Consider the following 18,180-nt stretch of genomic DNA (forward strand, 5'->3'; position numbering starts at 1 on the left):
CATAACACTGAAGTTTGTGGTAACCCATTTTTTTTAATTGAATCAAAATCTCTATTCTTTACAAATCCTGTAAAATGCAAGTAGGGAACCTATAAGAGTACAAAGATATTTTTAAGTTTCTTTTATCATACATAAATCAGATTTACATGATTTATCTGATGTCTTCAGGAATGATTGGACTAGGACTTAAAGTTCAATGACCCCTTCACCCCCACAGGTCAAAGGTCGATCATGCCCTAGGATACAGGCAGGTCTAATTCTGCCAAGTACACTTTTACAGTACTGTCATTACACTATATTCTTATCTATATCTTCGTGGTTTTTTTTTAAAAAGCTGGAACTGAAATAAACGGTAATAAAATAAACCATGATGGCACTGGCAGCATCAATATTGCAAATATAAACTAAAACCATAGGATATATTAGAGGTATGTATACAACACTCTCGACTATATTGTATTGCAGTAAGTTCAATTCTTGAAAAAAAAAGGAATGCTTTACATAATACACAAAGCACATAGCTTTGCTACAACTTTTTTTACCATTTTACATATTTTACAGATTATATAAAGTTACAATTCAAAGGCTATACAGTTTCTGGTAAGCATTGATTGGACTTTTGACATAAATTAGTATCATGGTGTTGACAACCCCCTCCCCGTACACTTTTATGTCGAGTGACTCAGAGACTTGGTGAACACAAAAATCCTGTGTTCAAAACAACTTCTGTTGATTTTTACATCAACCATGGAAATATCTGAGATACAAGTTGGAAAGAAAACACAAAGTTGATGTAATATTTCTACCCAAATATTATAAGCCTTTATATGTATATGAGATCTTTTCCTTCAAATACAAAAATTACAATATTGAACCCCCCCCGCCTTCGCGTTATATCTGTTTGAAACTGATTCTTTCTCTAAGCTTACTCAGTAAACATTAAATGGCACTCCAATGTATGACCAGTCCTGTTGATCAATTTATAAAACATTATAAAAAATAAATAACTTCTGTAGCATACTTTCAATATACATTTTATACTATGTTACAAGCAAACTGCATACTTCTCTATGTAGATAATTTAATACATGACATGCACGTTTTTTTTTTTAATGAAACTAAAATGAAATTGATGTTGAAACTTTCCAAAACACCATACATGATAGACTGTAAGATATCTCATGTCGCGCTGCCCTCACCATGAGTTGTTGACCGATGTGTGAGGGCGCCCCGTCATGGTATATCTTACAGACTACATATATGATTGCTATTTAGCAATACTAGGCAAGACAGTTTTTTTCTGTAAATAGTTACTGGAGTTATGATGCGTATAAATCAATGGATGTACCCAAATTGATCTTGTCATCAGTTTCAGACTCCTTCTATGAAGCAATTACTTGGTGTGTGACTTGAACATTTTTCACTTGTAAGTCAAAAGTCGAATTGTATCAAAATTCTTTCTAATACCAAAATAAATGAAAGTTGTATCCCAACTGCTGGATAATACAATACACCCCATCCCCAACAGGAAAACTGTTACATGTACAATGATACAGTTGACATTAAGAACACAACAATTACTGCTCTGAATAAATAAATAGAATTTAAATTACAGTACGGTTAGTTTGACATGATCAGATACTTTATACTATCTCTGAACATCCAACAGCTGAAAATAAAGTATGATACGAAAAAAAGTAACATTTACAATTTAACCTATACAGTTACAGAAGCAGCATACAAAACCCCCAAAAAAGTCAAGCATGTGTCTTTAACACACATAACATAGCATGTAAATTTTTAAAAAGACAAGATGGAAAAAAATAATGAGTTGTCTTGTTAATATACAGCACCAATATAAGCTTAAATAATGAATTCCATTTTGAAAATGGTCATGAAGAGTTCCAGCTCTGTTATTTTAAAAAGTACAGCACCACCCACTTTTACTTCAGACATCCAAACAGCTGAGGTACTGATTATTCAAATGTGATAGTTTTCATTAATTACAAAATGTTCCCATTGACACACCTAGGCATGTCTTGTATAGTAAGCCACAACAGATCCGATCAATATTGCCATGACAACACTACTGTGTCAGCAATACTTAGATTCGTCAAATCGCGATGGCTTTTACAGGACAATGGGCAACCAACTGGAGTTTGAAATACGATTTCTAAGTGGGAATGTATCAAAATGTAGTATGAGTTGTTTTTTTAGAAGAATAAACTCCTTCCTAACAACTCTACCGTTGGTGCAAATGTGCCTAGGTTTAATATTCAGATTATCAAAATGTTTTTTTTCTTTATAAAATATTAGACATTAAGAAAGGCAGTAGGAAATTGCTATCCATACTGCAGCTGAGCAATTGATCCATCCAAGATAATAAGAACTGTAATGTCACCACTGTTTGATAATGTTCATCTGTACAACATTCCCAAAACTTATCAGTTTTGCCAATGATTGTCTAAAACCTATTGAACGATTTCTTTCGGCACAAGTCTATTTCTCTCACAAATTCCGACATGTGCATTGCCGAATTATAATTTACCATGCAAGCAAATCAATATTTTCTTATTTCGAGGATGTTTGTAATTTCAAACACATTCCTTCTGTATGAATATTCTTCTTGCGTACACTAAAGTGGTGACATTACAATTTTTGAAATACAAGCAGTGTTTCATAAGTCTTTCACATCATATCTGTCATTCAGGCCTAGATGTGACAACTTTGGTCTGTACATCTGTTCCTTGTAGGTCTGTTTGGTCGGTGGTGTTTACCTGTAAGGAAAAGGACAGACAAGAGAACACTGTAAGACTATACAGGCCATGTTACATGGGGCAATGCATGAAGTAATTCGTCGCATGCAACAAGGCAAGTAACTATGACTGAGTGCGTACACGAAGCAACTAATTGCTTGATGAGTCGCAAGGCAAACTGTTGCACATTTGTAGACATATAAAGGTTAAAGATCAAGTCTTCTAGCACTGCTAAGCAGCAAGAAATTTACAAGAAAAGTTATAAAATTGCTCAATAAAAATGACTGAAACCTTGTAGACATATCAATAGTAAAACTATATTCAATTTAGTTAGGAATAAATGATATACACAGCAGAGATCAAGCATTCATACACATTGTATACCAGAGATAAACGGTACTCATGGTAATAAATCAAAATTACAACAAAAATTCTTGCCTGATTAGAATATCTATACTAAAAATATGGCAACCGTAACAATGACTGTCATTTTCATGCATGGGCACATGTCAAAGGTTACAGCTTGTGACACAGTGAGGTGGTTACACGGGGCAATTCATCAAGCAACTCAAGAAGCAACTTGTGATGAGTCGCACAAAATCTGACACGCCGGATTTTCTGTAACGCATCTAGCGACATCACAAGGGCCTGCGATTATGTTTGTACTCGAGGCAATTCGTCGCATGAGATGAATTGCTCAGTGTGTTGCTCACTGAGCTGCCTCATGTAACTGGGCCTTTACAACCGATTTATTGAGTTATATGCAATTACAATTTACAAATACTGAGTAACAAATAAGCTATTACAAGTATGGCTGCATTGTAATCACATGCACATGCAAGGAATGTTAGTAGTTGTAGTATCAAGCAGTGGCATTTAGTATCTTTGCAACATTGCCAATAATGCAGTCTATATGTCCTCTGAAATGTGTAATCTGGGCTGTGTGTCACAGAGAATAACAGAATTTACAAACCATGTGCAATTTTTTCTGTAGGAGGTAACCAAGATGTTCCCAGCACGGAAGCCTCAAGGCTAGCAGTAAATTTTCTTACAGCAAGTGAAAACTTGTAACCTTACGAAAGTGGCATTTGTTGTCAAATGTTTCAAAAAAAACTATTTCACATGAGATAAATTAATGTCTGTAACCTCACTAATTGATAGTATACTTCTGTATTTTCCTGTATCTATTATTTCTAAATGTCGAAGGAAGCTTGAATAGACAGCTAATTGATGGTACACTGCTGTATCTATCACTTCTAAATAGATTGAAATGACTATATTTTTACCTGTGACGGTGCCTGTAATGTGAGTGGTATTGGTATTGGTAATTGTGTAACTCCTTGACTGCTTTGGCTAGGTTGTAAAGTTGTTATCATTTGTTGAATACTTCCTACAAAGTTAAACATGTACACATCTTAGCATAAAAATATCTCTTTCAAAAACAGTATGACAACAAATTGGTTGCACAGTCAGTAAACATAAAAGCAAGCATGACAATTACAAATTGTACTAAGTGTCTACTGGATCTAGGACAGTGGGATAGAGTCATCAATACATGGACCATTACTTCAGAATAAAGCTAACTAAAATTTACACCCATGTCTAAAGTCACTTTGTATTTGTTTTGTTGATAAAACAGTATTAACTTGACTTGCCTGATTGGTCTTGTATTTGTGTTGTTGGTATTGCTGTTGATGATGGATAGTTCAAAACTAGATTGGTATCAGTCAATTGTTGTGGCGCTGGGGCATACACCACTCCCTGTGGTGTTTGGTACATTACATGGCCAGCCATTGATGTCAGTGTTGTAGCACCTAAAAAGACAACGAATACTTGGCATCAAGTGTTTGTTTGTATCTGCATGTCTCTCACCACAGAAGTCCCTTTCATTATCCATAGTTTCTTCAACGCTTCCTCTTCAATAAATTTACAATCCTGTGTTTATTGTATACCTCCCACACACTTCAAAGAGGTTGCATGATTTGGAGAAAGTTGAAAACACAAATACACAAATCTTGTGTACAACTTTGCATTTTAATATACTGTGTTTTGGAGAAAACATTACTTCTCACATAATGCTATAAAGATAGTTGGCTCGAACACAAAATGTCAACTATACTATTTGTCTTTATGTTAAAGACTTGAACATTTTAACTATCAATTAACGGAGTTAATTTTGTAAATCATCTTTCATCAAATGAAAACTAACTAACGTACCTGTAGTGGCAGGTTGGCTGGTAGGCACAAATGATATGGTTGCTGTTTGTTGTTGCTGCTGACTGTTGTCATCATTTGCAGTGGTTGTACCTCCCGGTTGTTGGATTGCCACTGCTGTTACCATCTGACCTAAGTTTGTTGCTGAACTTGTCGCAGGCTGTTGTAGCCTGTATACTGTCTGTGGATGTTGCTGCTGCTGTTGTTGATGTTGTTGTTGTTGCTGTTGTTGTTGTTGTTGATTTGTCTGCAACTGTGACTGCAGCTGTAACTGTTGACCTTGCGCTTGGAGTTGTTGGACACCAAGTTGTATGGCTGCACCAGGTGTGAGTGGAGTTCCTGTCAGTCGGACAAATAAAAATAAGCAGTTAGAAATCTAAGTCATTAAATGTACAAATTTCAATACTTTGTAACAATGGCTGCTAGGACTTTTGGTAATGTACACCATATATACCGTAAATGTACAAAAATGTGTTCACAGAAGAGCCATATTCATAACATGGAAAACTACAATACAACGTTCTGAAACTGGCACAACAGTGTATTTCTAATACTAATTATGACAGATCGTTTTATTACAACCGGAAATGATTGGCTCAAGGATGAAGTGATTGGCTTAGATTGTGTCATGTGGTATGAACAAGTGAACCACAGTGACCTAAATTTGCATAGAGCATACACTAATCCCATCATCCTCTATTTTCCCTAGGGCATTAGTCATGTAAGACGCAAGTGCTTCCACTACGGAAAGAATATGTTCCTGAGAATATAACATGTTCTAAAACACTTATAGCCTGGCCTTATTCGGGCACTAGTAGACATCATTATTACCCCTTGTGCTGTTATGTAGCAACAATTTCCTTCAGCTTTCACCCTCAGGAAATAGTTGCTGCATAACAGCCCTTGGGGTATTAGATGTCGACTAGCGCCCTCATAGCCAGACAATAAATGTACCATATATTAGTTGTTGCCACGCAAGAATTTCTGGGAGGAGATACTACTGAAACATATTCAACTAAAATTGCACAATTTAAGATGTTAAAATTCAAGTCTTTCTAGCTAGTGGTTCTATGAACTATGGAAATGACTTATGTAAGTTCAAAGTACTTTTAAGTTTTTTAATCTTAATAATAAATAATAACTTTATTTCCTACGAAAAACAAACAAAACAAAATAACAACAGCAACGACAGTGACAATTTCGTCCACTTCAATTGGATGTGTGACGACAATTGTAGGAAATGTAACTAGAAATAGTCATGCATAGACTAATCGAGTCTAGCTACTCGAAATATACTTAATCTGAAGATTACTATTTACACATATTTGCTGTTCTCATAACTTTGGAGGAAAAACAACTACAACAACAAGGAATGGTGCAAAGGAAAACTTGTATAAATTACAATACACAGGGCTCGTCAAGAAGAAATTGTTTAAAACTTCTTTTTAAAAAGACTTTTGGAAGAAATACTACGAATATCGTGTGGTAAACTATTCCAGATTTTGGCGCCAGCAAACTTAATTGATGATTGTCCAAAACCACTTCTATACATAGGTGTGTGGAGATCTTTGTTCAGTTTTTGTCTTGTTTCATGGTTATGGCTAATGTAAGAAAAATAGTTATCAAAGTGTGCTGGGAGCACATTATACAGAGCATCGTGAACAAATATGCCAACTTGAAATTCATACTGTTTAAAAATGTCAAGAATGCCTAGTGTGCGGAAAAGTGGAGCAGTGTGTGCATCATACTTCATGCGTGTTATGATACGCACAATTTTCTTTTGTATCAGAAAAATATCACGTAAATGTGTTTTGTACGTACTGCCCCAGATTTCAAGTCCATGCGTTATATGTGGTAATATGAAAGTGTTGTATAACATAACAAGAACTGAAATTGACACGGTTTCTCTTAACTTATGCAAATTTTCTTCTTAACTTCAGTGGTATGTTGCCTCCACGTCAAGTTGCTATCAATACAAACGCCAATAAAAGAAGTATTCTCAGTTTCTGTTACCACTTGCCTATTCAAAGTTATACAATCTTGGATATCTCTAATACTATATCTACTTTTTATGATCATGTATTCTGTTTTATTACAATTGATGGTCAGTTTATTGGCATTACACCATTTGTACACCTTTTGAAATTCTAAATTTACTTGACCAAGAGATACTATGTTTTGATTTGAGTCTACAGACCGAAACAAGACTGAATCGTCTGCATAAAGTCTGAAATCTATTACTGAGTGCCAGGGACCTGACATCCTCCTACCAACAATACTGTAAATCACTGCTAAACATGTACTCTGACTAGACATCATGATGGTAGGTCTGCTTAGTACAATCATATCAACAATTCATTACTTGTAAAACATGTTACCATCTGTTATTGGTATACATTTACATAGAAACTATCAAGTAATCTGATGAGTGAAATCTATACTGGTCAATCTAATTTCATTCCTATCATTAACAGGTTTTTTTTCCCTCTGGTTCAAGGTCTGACTACAACTTACAAACACAAACACAACAAATACCTTGCTATTTACACTACAAATGTAATTACGCATACACTTGGATAATGTCATTTTTTGTTTGGCTTTATGCAAAATAGAGTGGATATCCCCATCAATCAAATGTTGCAAAGAGTTTCATTATGATTAAACTAAAGTATGTTGTCTGTCACCGAGTCAGCTCAAATGAAATGGTGGTACCAGAACAATCTGCTGTCATCACAATTACAGAATACAGGCTTTACACGGGATCTTGCCGACAACTAGTATTAGTTACTTCATTTGTATTGATTAGAGTTAAAAGTCAGGAATCCAATCAAAGCTTCTTGTATTAGTGCTATCTTATTGGTGTACCCATCACAATCACATAGAACCATTCTTTTGTTCTGACCAACCTTTTTTTCCATAGTTCTCCAACTATTTTGTCACACCTAACAGTTCAATCCTAATCCAAACTTAACCCTGAAGACACTTTTTAAGTAAAGGTAAAAGATGCCATGTTCCTAGATACTTTGAGATAGTTTAAGTTTGGAGAGAAACTTGACTCAACATAACAATTTATACTTGTTGACCTGGGACCTCACCTACATATTACAGTTACTTCACATATGACAATTTCAAAACTATTTTCTGATTTTTCATAATAAAAGTTGTCGATTCCACCCCTGGCAAGACAATAATAAGATGAATTATTACCCCATTAGTCTTTGATTACAAAGTCATCAAATGTTAACCCTGCTTCCAAATATTCTCACGTTTCGGACATTGTCTGTGATGGAACCTATCTGTATGATCTTCAACTAGTCTCTTTTCATGATTTATAATGATAATGTATATGAAAACTTAGACAAAATGAGCCCATCAACTTTCCTTATTTAACCATGTAGTCTGCATGGGGTACAGCATATGGTTATCACAGCTGTGTCTGGCATTTCGTGGCTATATCTTTTTAGGTACAATTTTTATAATCCAGACATTTGATACAAACCATTACATGGACAAATTCTTCTGTAATGTTAATCTCATACATTTATTATAAACATAACACAGAAGTACTTTTCTGACAGTATAATTGCCCGTCACATTTTAGGACACGACTCAGAATGTACTTTATTAAATAACACAATCTGATATTAAAGTACAACTGTCAATAATTCAAAAGATTCTGCAGAGAGTAATTGTTGACAGGAGACATCGATATTTTCCCTTTCATGCTTCTGAATTTTAAGTCACATTTCGAAAATTTTATATATTTCCCTGTATTTGCTTTATAATATGAAGCCAAATCTACACAGAATTTACACTGAAATTTCTCCAAACAAAAGTATTTACTATGTTATGAAAGATTTTTTACTACACAAGTAAAATGTTGAGAGGGTGATATATCATAACATGGGCTGACATTCAAAGGTACTGTGACAGTGTACTGTCCTTGCACTATAAATTGTTGTCAATTCCATTAAACCTCGATAGCCAGACTTTTACCATGAAGGTATTCTAATACAGCTTAATACTAACCTGCAGGTAAGATAGTAGTAATTCCACCAGGTAGCTGCATTGAAATATTACCAGCAGTCTGAGAATTAGCTGTGGACATTGTTGACACGTTCACTGTGTTGTTGCTCTTTAAACTGTTTGACATAGACACAGACTGGTTTGCACTTGTACTAGTTGGCAAGTAACTTGTCATGGGGAAGGTGTGACCAGCTCCAGCAATCTGTATAGCTACGGACACAATAATACAGTCATTCTACAATGTTGACGATTGCTGGAGTTATTGATTTAAAAAACACATCGTGAAATCATTTTAATACATGTATTCATAAGCATATGGGTAATAACATAACTCTGAGTCCTTCCATGTGTTCAGATCATATCTGTACAGTAAGAAAATTGTAAACACAATATGACATCTGTATTTGTAAGTAACTGTCTACACATCAGGCAAAACCAGTCAAATCCTACATACATTTGTTATGTGGCCAGTTGTGGTTAACTTTGATCTGTCATATCATGCCGCCATAGTTTGACAGTGAACAGATACATACAGATAGGTTGACACTAACACATGGGTCAAACATGCAGTATATTGACTGACTGTACCTGAGGTGGCAGCACCTGTTCCAGCAATGTTGCCCTCAGCTCCTGCACCAGGTATGTTAGTTATTGTGAAGATTTGTGGTTTGCCCTCCTATTACAAATGGAAGTTGACATCAAGTCAATTAATGGAAGCAAAAAAACAACATTCATTTCCCCTATCCTATCAAGTTGGACCAATTGGTAATAATAAATACATTCAAGTCTGCCTTCAACTCTGATATCACCCCATTTTCTCTACTGTTTCCAATGATTGCACAGTGTACTACATTCTAAGATAAATTCCTTATGATACAGATAGACCTTGGACAAGGAGATTAAATAACTACACCCCCTAATTTCATTACAATCTAACTGACCTCACACAAGCTTATCACATGCAATTTAAAACACACTGGCCTTCAAAAACTTCAGACACATCTTAAGTTACAACTCCGAATATTTTTCTCTCCTGGAACTACCTAACCCCATAAGACAGCGAAAATGAAATGGTGCATTCTTAGTGATTAAATACATCACATTAGAATTGTAGGTAAACATGATTCAATCTACAAATAGAGAAGTGCAGCTGCTAAAATGTATACATATCCGGCCTGATAAGGTCTTATCAACTTCTAGATCTTATATTATTATGAAAATTTCAGATATGTGTTTGTGTACATATTGATCACTAATATACAAGTTGTTGGCTGTGGTGAAGAGAGTGGATTCTGGAATTATGACCTCACAACTAACTTCACAAAACTTTGCATAATCTGGTCATATTCACTGAAGTTCCTACAATATTGGAGAACAATGACAATAGTTCTAATTGTGTCCTTATTATGTCATGTCACTCTTTCCTGTTTCCTGCCTAAACATCATGTGAGTAAAGAAACTTGGGACAATGTACATAGAAGGACAACAATCCAAAAATCTTCACCTCACAACCATTTCTGACACTGGTCAAACATGTGGGTGAGCAGTATGGGGGAGGGAAGGCTACAATAAATTACCTCATTTCTTTTACAGAGTGACACCAATGCCTAGTTGACTTCCTATTGCCTTTTGATGGATATGTCCGTTTTCAAAATTTGTCTGATCACACTCCCACACATGTGAAATTTGAGCTTTGCCACTGCTTGATGACAGAACAAATGAAGTTGTGACTGTGGGAGGCATCCCTAAAGCAAAACAAGAAACTAGAATATTTCCTACACTAAACACCGTTGTTAACTTTCTTAAGACTGTATTTTCAGTGATATAAAATGAAGTCATCAGAAAAAGCCTTACTTCTTGGATCTTAATTTAGCGGAATAGAAATATCGGAGAAAAAAATTGGGGAAATTTTGAAAATAAGAAAATACAAAGTATTTTTTATCATCTTCCTTTATCTAACAATATTTTGAGCGTATAAAACCAATATTCAACAATTACAAAAACAAATCCATTCGTCACAAAAAAAGTGTTTGACAGAAAAAACAAGATTTTGAAGAGTATTGGGAATTAATCTTTATGAAGCAAACAACTTTTTTATACAACAGCCAACATACCAAACACAAGCCAAGTTGTACACAATTGAACACAAAATACAAAATTTATACACCAGTCCATCTATATAGCGTCAGAAAATACGTGATATAAAGGTTTTGTCACTTCTTGGCTTCTACTTCTACTGTGACAAAATCCCTTGTGTCGACACATGAGGATTAATATTTTGCTTGGCTGAACAAAGAAAACCATCAGGGAATAACCATCTAAATATCACAAGGATTATTTGGTTCAGATGATCTTGTTCCAGAAATAAGATATTCACTGACACTTACAAGTAATCTTAACATAAGAAGTCATCTGTTATTTTAAGCACAGACATATCGTATTTCAAAACTGAAATTCATGTATATGATAATGTAAACAGGGAATCCCTGGCTGTTCCATTTTCAGCAACCAGATAGAGTTTCACTGTTATCATTAGTGCTACCAAAATAGACTGGTGATTCACTGACAAAGTATTCTGTTCAGAAATGACGCAAATGAACACATGCCAGTGACTGGAGAAACAAAACACAGCCTTCTTATGTATGAAACTCACATCAAACACCGCTTCTATATCAAGTAACATGACATCATAGTTGGCATCGGATTGGCTAGCTTATCAAGTCTGGAATTCAAAGTTTATTATGTTGCATGTAACCCATACTAGAATTACTGACTGCATATTCACCTTATGCTGGATGTCAAATTCTTGCATTTTTCATGCATGCTGCCTTCTGTGTTGCATTTTTCATTTTCTGAATGACAGAAACCTAAAGGAAACCTATTTTGTTGAAAACCACTCAACTGTGTCGGTTCAGGAATAAGTTACTACACACTAAAAATATCAAGCTGGCAAAGGTACACATGTAATTACAAACAAAGCAAGCTTTACATGTTATGTATAATGCATCTTTCTAAATGTAAATAAAAAATATCTGAGATTCAAGTAAGATCTGTACATTATGATCATTGTTCATTTTACTTTGAAAATATACACAGCAGTTGCTATATCCTCCCCAAATGATATTACAACATTAATGCCAACTGAACCTGATTCCTCAAATTTCAAATGTAAACAAAGCAGATTTTCAATCACGATATCAATACAGCTAATTTTCTGATTCTATTTTTATTCACGTCAATGGTCATAGTCATGATTTCCTGAAGTTTCAGCTTCTGATTAAATCGTGGGTGTAAAACAGTCTGTTCTTATTTTAGAAAGATGATGTCATGTTGTGCGGTTTTCTAACTTTAAGTCTACAGAAATAAAATCATTCTAAATGAAGGTGACTTGACCCCTAGATCAGAGCATTCACAGCTATTGTGTGTCTATCCATATAAGGCATGGATTGCATAGGGAAATACCACACAGCCTATTCCACTAACAATTACTACCAATAAGGACAAATTATGCCCATATATGGCATAACTGTTGCACATTCCGCCATATTTGGAATGAGAGGCCGATCTGAAATTTTATCAATGAACCCTGGCTACACATGTTTTTACTATACTATAACTGTCAAAGCCATTTGCCTAAATGTTCATATTGAGGGCACCCCTGGGGACAAACAATATTTCAAAGTAAAGAAGGGTTTAGCATGAGCTCAAAAGTCACGATGCAGTCGACGAAAATCGCTCACACGTACACAACGAAGGCCTTTTTTTCAATGTTTACGCCAGGCAATGCATTCTTTTGTACGTGTATGTACAATAAATGTGTTTTCAAGTTACCGTGCGTTGAACTTGATACGCAAAACTGGAGTACGATCGACATATAAACTGTCGTAGAATGCGTGCAATATGAATTCTTGGTAGTTTTTACTATGACTTTGGGAAAGAGAAAAAAACACAAACCTTGCCCTCTTCCTCATTCACTTGATAAGATAATTCTGTTTCCTCAAAGCCGGTGGCACTCATACGTTGGTCTGAGGTTTGTAGACCAGCCTGGGTCGGTGGGTCTGGAGAATTCAGACAAGTTTGGATGAGAGCTTTTCCACTTTCACTTGTAATCATGGGTTGCAGTTTCCTTGTAGCAAATGTATATACATGGCCAGTTTCGCTTGCAACCAGCAGCATAACCTGCGTTCCAGTCAATGTTGATAGTTCATACGCCTAAAAAATGAACAGAACAGTTAGTGAATGCACAATAAACATTTGTAACAAATGTACAGTACAAGATACAAAAAAATGCACGTGAACATTGAGATGCATCTTGAAATAAAACGTTCCAACTTCCAAACATTATCAATATTCGTACCTGGAAATACTACTGCTAAATTTACATACATGATATATCAATATTATCATTTCAGAATTATTGTATTGCAAATGCAAAATGATCAAAACAAATGATGTGGCTTATAGAAGAAATACAACGACTCTACAAATGCACTGCTGCAATTTTCACAAATTCCTCGTAATTTTTTTAATAACCCATGCCACAGGCTGAACCCTTTGGGTAACGTTACAAGACCCACAAAAACTTGCCTTTTTCATGATGCCAGTTTTACGTTTGCTGAAAGTTGTGTATCGTCTTAGTTTGTTGTTAATAAATTCCATTTTGATCTTAACACGTCCCTTCGTCTTTTTCCCGGGTTTTGGCCCATCTTTGCCAGGTTCACGTTTCATTAGATCGTCTTCTGCAGACCTCTTTTTGCCCCTTTCGTTGCCAATATTCTCCATGTCTGAGCTCCCTTCGCTGTCATCGGCATCAACTTGATCAAGGCCGGTGACAACAGCGGTCCCATAAGTGCCGTCTTCGGGCCTAATGGTGGAATTGTCAAGCATATCTCGTATGTTACCTGGTGCAGTATATTCCACAGAACCGAGCTGACTTTGACTGGAGTTCGTGTGCTGGCTCTGCATGCTGTAATGTTTTTATTTTCGCGGGATGACGATATTTAGATTTTCAGATGGCCTAGCTTCCTGTCTCTTCACGAAAAAGGCAATGTCGTTTTACACCTAAATCTACATACGCACAGAACTACATTTCTTGTTATACTATTTCAAGTATCTCTATCACCGAAAAACTGGCAAAAAATTAAATAATATGACCGAATATTTCTAAAATAGTTAATTTAATACTTCAAAGTGTAATAAAAATGGCAAAATCGAAATATGTTGAAGTTGGCGGAATAATAATTAAGCCCTGTCCGAATCACTCCCAGTAAGGAAAGCGGGTTTCCTTATTTGGATGGCAGGGACTCCATATATGGAGTACTCAATTTATATGTATACATCTGTGTATGCACAGTATAGTTACAGACAATCAAAATCCAGTCAATCACAGACATTCTACGATTTAAGACTTCTACATACAACGATTCTACGATTCATTCTCTCTCTCTCTCTCTCCCTCTCTCTCTCTCTCTCTCTCTCTCTCTCTCTCTCTCTCTCTCTCTCTCTCTCTCTCTCTCTCTCTCTCTCTCTCTCTCTCTCTCTCTCTCTCTCTCTCTCTCTCTCTCTCTCTCTCTCTCTGTTTCTCTCCCTCCCTTTGTTTTATTTGCTTCTGTATGACTTTACTAGTGATATATCCACTAATTTTTGTAGTAGTGTATGTATTTTAATTTTCTGTTATTCAGTGCTACTCCTAACATGCTCAGTGTGCCCCTGATAAAAAGGGCTGAAATAAATAAATAAATAAATAAATACAACATGAATTTACTACAACATGTACTAGTATTTGTTAAACTGTGGTGAAGTAACGTATTGTAGTTGGTTTCCCTTCACTTTTTGTTCGTAGTTCTTTTAGTATCATTTATATTCTTTGTTTTGCTTTAATATTACATTTCAAATCTGAATCTGTTGACCTAAAGCTTTGCATTGGCCAGTGCAGGATATACCCACTGATAACATGTCAAATTCGTCTCTTCGTGAATGTCAACTCTAATATATCGCACACCAAAAACAATGTATGTATGTATGTATGTATGTATGTATGTATGTATGTATGTATGTATGTATGTATGTATGTATGTATGTATGTATGTATGTATGTATGTATGTATGTATGTATGTATGTATGTATGTATGTATGTATGTATGTATGTATGTATGTATGTATGTATGTATGTATGTATGTATGTATGTATGTATGTATGTATGTATGTATGTATGTATGTATGTATGTATGTATGTATGTATGTATGTATGTATGTATGTATGTGCGTATGTGCGTATGTATGTATGTATGTATGTATGTGTGTGTATGTATGTATGTATGTATGTATGTATGTATGTATGTATGTATGTGCGTATGTGCGTATGTACGTATGTACGTATGTACGTATGTATGTACGTATGTACGTATGTATGTATGTATGTATGTATGTATGTATGTATGTATGTATGTATGTATGTATGTATGTATCCATGTATGTATGTATCCGCCCCCCCCCCCCAATCAAGTGGCCTACCCCTAAATCAATATACTACAGTTCAGGGAGGGGAGAAAGAAACACACATACAGCTCTTTGTGGAATATTTCTTTGTTGTTGTGAGTATGAAAGCATAGATAATCCTTGTTACATGTGATGAGAATTCCACAAACAAAAACTAAAGAATTATATGTCAATATTTCGAGAATCTACACGCGATACCATGTACACGAATCTACAATTTTTTTTACTAAAGCGTGGGTTTGAGGGTTTTCTCGAAAAATGACTCGTGAATCGTGATGAGGAAATAGCTACTGCATAGTCTTCATAACCATCGTCAAACAAATATAAATAATCAAATGATTTACATGTAAAACTATTACGTACGTGGTCTTACAGTTTACAGACATAATACATTTTCTTTCAACCTTTCCTCATTGAAATTACTGCTGCGATTTTTTTCATTCTTATCGGATTTCGTAGAGGTCTGGGGAATAATGTTCATTATTCTGTGTGATGAGAAGCATCACTGTGTATTAAATGGAAAATACTCTCCGTGTATGCTTTGAAGAAAACAAAATATGCAATGCTAGAACTGAATGACACATTGGACATTACCGTCAAAATAAATGTGAGCAACGTGACAGCATGGTTGATACACTGGTGACCCAATATTTAACTAGTGACTGACTGACTACCGTGGATTCCTGTCATTGTTCATTGTTGATGACATCATAGGTCAAAATTACACGTAGGGAAGATTTAAACCACAGTCGTCCCTCTTTTTGATACAGATATTTTTGCTACACAGATGACTTGACAAAAAAACGTGTTCCAAGAAATTGCACTTTTGTCCTTTACTCCACTAGGTTATACGTGTCATGCATATCTGACATAGTGTAATCTCAGAGTCTTCGTTTGGGGCAAAGCACCAATCTAAACAAAGATTTTGGACGAATAGAAAGTGTATTCCCATCCCTATGCTAGTAGGTTCATACTTTGTAAACTGTAGGAGTACAAGACCTCTGCTTATATCTCACTTCTACTTTCAGTGTAAGCGTTTCTGGGAAATGTTTATACATATACACATCAGATGTTTATGGAGAAAAACGACAACAATGCATGAGAAATGGATACTTATTTTGGATTTTGGATTAACAAAACTACGTTTCTCATCTATATTACCACTTTTTGAAAAAAGTACCATGACTAGAACATTAAGACCCTACATTGTAAAATAACTGTATTTTATTTTTTTGGCAATCAAAATATTTGTACATAATCACTTTAATATGCAATGGATTTCAAAGAGGAATTTAATGTTTCCAAACTTTCTGAACACACTCACTCAAATCGTTGATATTTGTGAGTGTTTCACTAATGTTTCATTTATGCACGGTAACTTACTATCGTTGGTGGCACTCTTTAACCTACGATTGTGGACCAAATCAGCACTAGACAGACCACTGAAAGATTGAATTTGGTTACCACGTATTGATATACCAGTAACTTATAGCGTATAAGATGGTAATGCCGCATCTTGGAAATTGAATCGTCTCAAATAATGTGGAGTATATATTAAATGTATGAAAACTTAAGACAGCCAACAATATCGCACAGAAAAAAATATCTGCATAATGCGGAAATGACAAAAAAAACGGGTTCAATAGGTTGGACCAAATATGACCCGTCCCAACTTCAACGGAAATATGCTTTATTTACAGAAAGGTTTCACATTCAAGATCAATATACAATAAAGAACGAGTGAGAAAAAATCAACAAGCAGAATAAAGTCTTCAGTTCGCTCTGAAATTGATGAAGGAATGCGTTGTAAAATATAAAGAAGTGTATTTGAAAAAGTGCTATGATCAAGACATGACTGAGTAGTTTCTTGGTCAAAGGGTCATTAGTTCACCTGCTGTCAAACATAATTTACCATGTACACGAACCCTAGAATGCCCTGCTGATACCGAATGCGGAATTCCAAATTTGTGTGTGTACTATACTGCAGTGTATCTTGTCTTATAGCTGGTCCATTCCCCTACACAATGAAGAAGAGGTTTCAGGGCACGGATCACCAGGATTTGGTTAAAAGTCTACGAAGTGAGTGGTCAACGTTTGTCTATGAATATGGAAATAACTTCGTGTTACTTGCTGGATGTTGTTTTAGTGAGCTGTACTTTGAAACCTGGCAAACACACCTAGGGATGTATCCATGAACGTCAACATTCCGAAATAAACTGAGGACCACGCATGGCGCTAGTCTAATAGCCATGTATTACTGTATAATCCCACACTTATACATATAATCATACAACGACATAAATATGTATATCAAGTTGAAGGTGAGGTGACATTACTATGAGAATCACCCGGGTTTACTTTTATGGTTTGGCAACAATCGTGTACCCGTCAAGCAGGTATACATAAACACGGTTTGGTACACATTTGTTTATAAATCTATAAATGGAGGACCGAGGGCGGGGGAAATGAGGTCGTTTCATAAATATATGTGGTATTGTGCCATAGTGATATAAGTTTACTCTCCGATTAACTATTTAGAGCGTTCACAGTGGTAGCGTATACATGTAAAAGAAGCCTCTACCATACCAACCCAGTAATGTGTACAGTCACGTGACATCTGACATACCATTGATATCACAGGCTCACAAATATTCCCCTTCCTCCCCTTGACAACTTTCCAAGTC

At 35.5% G+C, this 18,180-nt stretch overlaps 2 protein-coding genes across 3 annotated transcripts in view; one reads left to right on the forward strand and one right to left on the reverse strand.

The window, feature by feature from the left end:
* Positions 1–54: 54 nt before the first annotated feature.
* LOC144450522 (uncharacterized) lies at positions 55–14,013 on the reverse strand. 2 transcript variants are annotated; one of them, XM_078141170.1, is made up of 8 exons: positions 13,584–14,013; positions 12,951–13,208; positions 9,585–9,672; positions 9,000–9,206; positions 4,974–5,309; positions 4,412–4,570; positions 4,043–4,146; positions 55–2,777 (listed from the first exon to the last, which is right to left on the reverse strand). In XM_078141170.1, exons 1-8 carry the CDS (start codon positions 13,959–13,961, stop codon positions 2,703–2,705), a joined length of 1,605 nt encoding a protein of 534 aa, XP_077997296.1. In that variant the 5' UTR covers positions 13,962–14,013; the 3' UTR covers positions 55–2,702. The 2 variants fall into 2 exon arrangements, with proteins under 2 accessions (XP_077997296.1, XP_077997303.1); XM_078141177.1 differs by having other exon boundaries at positions 4,043–4,142; positions 4,408–4,570.
* A 3,429-nt stretch (positions 14,014–17,442) lies between these two features.
* The window catches only part of LOC144451403 (protein-L-isoaspartate(D-aspartate) O-methyltransferase-like), a 5,107-nt gene continuing 4,369 nt past the window's right edge, over positions 17,443–18,180 (forward strand). Inside the window, exon 1 of the mRNA XM_078142238.1 lies at positions 17,443–17,575. Coding sequence (XP_077998364.1) covers positions 17,446–17,575 — 130 coding nt within the window. The 5' untranslated portion in view covers positions 17,443–17,445. The remainder of the gene's footprint in view (positions 17,576–18,180) is intronic.

This window comes from Glandiceps talaboti, chromosome 2 (genome assembly GCF_964340395.1).
Source record: "Glandiceps talaboti chromosome 2, keGlaTala1.1, whole genome shotgun sequence".
NCBI classification, from domain to species: Eukaryota; Metazoa; Hemichordata; class Enteropneusta; family Spengelidae; genus Glandiceps; species Glandiceps talaboti.

What these genes read in the sequence shown, in the direction of transcription:
- LOC144450522 (XM_078141170.1), bottom strand. Translation starts at nt 13,961, where the DNA reads ATGCAGAGCCAGCACACGAACTCCAGTCAAAGTCAGCTCGGTTCTGTG. An exon ending in TGAATGAGGAAGAGGGCAAG is followed by an intron (nt 9,673 to 12,950) that starts GTTTGTGTTTTT and finishes CATTTGTAATAG; the next exon opens with GAGGGCAAACCACAAATCTT. An exon ending in ACAAATACAAGACCAATCAG is followed by an intron (nt 4,147 to 4,411) that starts GCAAGTCAAGTT and finishes TTAACTTTGTAG; the next exon opens with GAAGTATTCAACAAATGATA.